This window comes from Ischnura elegans (assembly GCF_921293095.1).
Source record: "Ischnura elegans chromosome 13 unlocalized genomic scaffold, ioIscEleg1.1 SUPER_13_unloc_4, whole genome shotgun sequence".
Taxonomy (NCBI): Eukaryota; Metazoa; Arthropoda; class Insecta; order Odonata; family Coenagrionidae; genus Ischnura; species Ischnura elegans.
Genome location: NW_025791660.1, coordinates 6,482,754 through 6,486,582, shown reverse-complemented (window position 1 = coordinate 6,486,582; position 3,829 = coordinate 6,482,754). Strand labels below are relative to the sequence as shown.

Below are 3,829 nucleotides of genomic sequence, written 5' to 3'. Positions count from 1 at the left end.
CACAGAGTCAATTGGATTAAGTATCCACGGCTGTTTGTTTTTTTATCGTTTTGAAACGATGGAAAATCAGATTTATTTACATTTGCTGTCATTCATAGAGAATTCATATTTTATCGTAAATATTATTGATTTACTTCTTGGACACATGAAAAATATAAGCTAATATGGGTGTTTATATGGTTTAAGAAGTAGTTGTATTTAATCACCTGCTAAGATAGTTCCAATTCCCTGTCCATTCATATTTTGATGCTTACTTTCAGCCTACTTCTATGGAGAATGGAGAGCTGATTCAGAAAGAGACAATGGCCATGGAGTCTATGACGGAGGCATTGGGTAAGTGCTCTTAAGTGCTTGAAAATGACTTCACAGGGAAGACTTGTAACAAATTCTGACCAGGCGAATGTTCCAATACTGGATCTCAGAATTCTATCAAATTTTGTGATCTCAGAATTCGATCAAATTTTGTGATCCCAAAATTCGATCAAATTTTGTGATCCCAGAATTCGATCAAATTCTGTGATGAAATTTGTCGTACTTTCATTTTACTTTTTATTTTACAGAAGCCTGTTATTCATCAATATTTCCATAAATTTGAAAAAAAAATTATTTTATGAGTGGCTCGACACCGTGACCGCTCTGGGTGACAACTGGGCACTTTAAGCACGAGACTAATGCTAACCCTTTTCAGAGTGGCTTTTATTTATTAATGCGTTTGACCTGCAAATGTTTAACTGGATTAATAGTTTAAAATATTTGTAATGCATGTTACCCCATTTGGGGGCTGATTCGAGGACAACTCACAATGGACTACAATAACAAAATTTGGTTAAATTCTTTGATCAGCTTTTTGGACACTCCACTTGTGAAGGATGTAGCATGTGAATTTTTCGTCCTGCTACACTTTCTTTAGTTTATGTTCACAGTTCTGCTGGATAATTTAATCAGGTCGGCAAATTTCTAGTAAAATTTTCTTCACGTTTCAGTGAAATATAGCAATATTTGGAGTCATGGTATCGATAGACAAAGTTAACATGGAACTTGTTAAAATGAGGACAAAAGGTTTGGTTCAGTTTTGAAACAGTGGGAAAATTTTAATTTGATACATAACCCTTCCAATTCACTTTGTTGTGCTCATGGAAACTGTGCTTTATCAGGTCAATTACATATTCATGGAAGAAGTGAAATATGGAAAAATACTGATTTGGCTAAAAATAGGCAAAACTCGATTTCAATGCCTTGTGTGCAGAAGTTCTGGTTCTGGAGATAAAGGACAGTAAGCTACCAGTCCATGCTTACTTATTCTTGTTAGCTAAGATTTTAAGGCTATAGTTTCATCCAAATTTTTCATGGTTGTACAATGATGTACAAGGAATCACCCACATTGAGGGTGGATATGAGAGGTTTGAATAATTTGGATGTAGTTTTACAAATAACTGCATGGTATATTTTTTATAAGGATACTCTACTGCCATTTTGCATGAAATGGTGCACTGGGGTGTTTTTTGGAGTAGATATTTGAGGCTATTATGTAATGCCTTACTTAATTTCTCTGAGCTGCAGTGCCACTCAATTTGTGAAGAAATGTTAGGAAAACAGTATAAAAAATCATTTGCAACATTGGTTATGTGTATAGCATTGAACCAAAAGATCGTTTAAAGTTGCAACTTTAATATCTGTCTAATGGTTGTTATAAATTAGGTCAAGGAATCATAGATTACATTTCTAACTTTACTTATTTTGAATGTGAATTTCTTTTCTAGATCTCCCAGCTTCTGAAAGAGCCTCAGCTTCGTTTGCTCTCCTTGAACCGAAAATTACTGCATCAAATTCAAAGAAAGAAAGGAAGGTGATGGATAAAGGCATTGAAAAATGTGGTACCTATCTTTCTGATAAAATAACTTCATGCTCAATTCCTGGTGATGGACAGCTTCATTCGAAATCTAAGCATGTGTCTAAAATCAGAGGAAAAAGAGCAACAATGACTGTTGCTGGGGAAACAAGTAGTTGTGAGAATCCAGACAGCATAAAGTTTTTCAGGGTCACTGACAGTAGAAAGAGTTGCCATGAGGCAGTCATGCGAGAAAACAAAGAGATGAGTACTAGCATGATAAACAATCCTGGGAAGTGTGCTAAATCAAATGACAATTCCTATCGTTGCTTCGACTGTGGAGATGCATTCAATGCCAAGAATGATCTCATCCAGCACCTCAAAATTCATTTTGGTTCTGGCAATTTCGATATTGATGCTAATTTGACTATTGGAAAAGATTTGGCCCTCAAAACTCTTGTTTCAGGAGGGGAAACAAATACTTCTCATCAGCCCACCTCCTCCAAGAGTTTAGATAAGCTGATATGTAACAGAAAAGGGATGAGACAAAACGTAAATGGGCTTTTTAAGGCAAACTTTGGAGGAACAAGGAAGGAGAAAAATGTGAGGGAAGTGAGAAAAAGCTTCACTGTAGATGGGAGATCATGCACAGATAGTTCACACTCAGCAAAGAAACCTTATTCCTCCAATGAATGTGAACAGTCATTCGCTAATAAGAGTTGTCATGTTCATCACATTTGGAATCATGCGAAGGCGAAACCTTATTCCTGCGGTGAATGTGAAAAGTCTTTCTCTAAAAAGAGTCAACTTGTCCGTCACATTCGGACTCATACGAAGGAGAAACCTTATTCCTGCGGTGAATGTGAAAAGTCTTTCTCTCAAAAGAGTTCCCTTGTCTGTCACATTCGGACTCATACGAAGGAGAAACCTTATTCCTGCGGTGAATGTGAGAAGTCTTTCTCTGTAAAGGCTAGCCTTGTCCTTCACATTCGGACTCATACGAAGGAGAAACCTTTTTCATGTAACGAATGTGAAAAGTCTTTCTCTCAAAAGGGTAACCTTGTCCGTCACATTCGGACTCATACGAAGGAGAAACCATATTAATGCAATGAATGTGAAAAGTCTTTCCCTGTAAGGAGCAACCTTGTCTGTCACATGAGGATTCATACAAAGGAGAAACCTTATTTCTGCGGTGAATGTGAAAAGTCTTTCCCTTTTAGGAGCAACCTTGTCCTTCATTTGCAGACTCATGCGGAGGAGTAATGTTATTCATGCAATGAATGTGAAAAGTCTTATGGTACCAAACGAAACCTTGTCTTACACTTGCGTGTACATAGGAAAGAAGTCTTATTGTTGCATTGATTGTGAAGAGACTTTCTCTCAATTGATTCATGTTTTCTATCATTTAAAACAGTGTTAGGTCTTAGTAGTCTAATTAATTAGTGTTCATTAATCATCAAGATAAATAATTCTCATTACTACGATAACTGCATGTTTGAAATCGAAGAATTGCCTCATAATGTTCATGTAATACAACAATATTCAATTAGGTCTGTGACCTACTTTCTTAATGTTCGAGTAAATTTACTCTACTATATTGTCAAGGATCAATAAATTATTAAATTATCTTTAACTGCTATTTTTGATGGTAGTAAAGTGTTTAAATTTTTATGGCTTTTTTCAGTGTACCCCTCCCCTAAATTTCTGGTGTCCCCCCCCAGAAATTTCTCTGAACTTCCTCCGAACTTATCCGCAGAACTTCTCCCGCTAAGGACTTTTTGCGCTAAGGTTTTTCGCGCAAAGGCCCTTCGACTCAAAAGCTCGGAGACTCGAAGTATCGGAAACTCTTGTCTCTTATAAATCCGGCCTCCGGAAAATCCTGCCTCCGGAAACCCAGCACCCGGAAAACCAGCCCCGAATCCAGCCATACGTGGAGAGCGAGACTTATATAGGACTACTGCGGAGGAATACCTACCCCTTGGCAATTAAAGGGAAATGGGT

The 3,829-nt window shown here is 37.2% G+C and overlaps 1 protein-coding gene across 1 annotated transcript; it reads left to right on the top strand.

The window, feature by feature from the left end:
* Nucleotides 1–302: 302 nt before the first annotated feature.
* On the top strand, nucleotides 303–3,091 carry LOC124173304 (zinc finger protein with KRAB and SCAN domains 7-like). The gene is made up of 3 exons (XM_046552822.1): nucleotides 303–333; nucleotides 1,761–2,529; nucleotides 3,049–3,091. The coding sequence occupies exons 1-3, from the start codon at nucleotides 303–305 to the stop codon at nucleotides 3,089–3,091; spliced, it is 843 nt and encodes a 280-aa protein (XP_046408778.1).
* Nucleotides 3,092–3,829: the final 738 nt, after the last annotated feature.

What these genes read in the sequence shown, in the direction of transcription:
- LOC124173304 (XM_046552822.1), top strand. Translation starts at nt 303, where the DNA reads ATGGCCATGGAGTCTATGACGGAGGCATTGG. An exon ending in GTCTATGACGGAGGCATTGG is followed by an intron (nt 334 to 1,760) that starts GTAAGTGCTCTT and finishes TTTCTTTTCTAG; the next exon opens with ATCTCCCAGCTTCTGAAAGA. An exon ending in TCCTCCAATGAATGTGAACA is followed by an intron (nt 2,530 to 3,048) that starts GTCATTCGCTAA and finishes TTTCCCTTTTAG; the next exon opens with GAGCAACCTTGTCCTTCATT.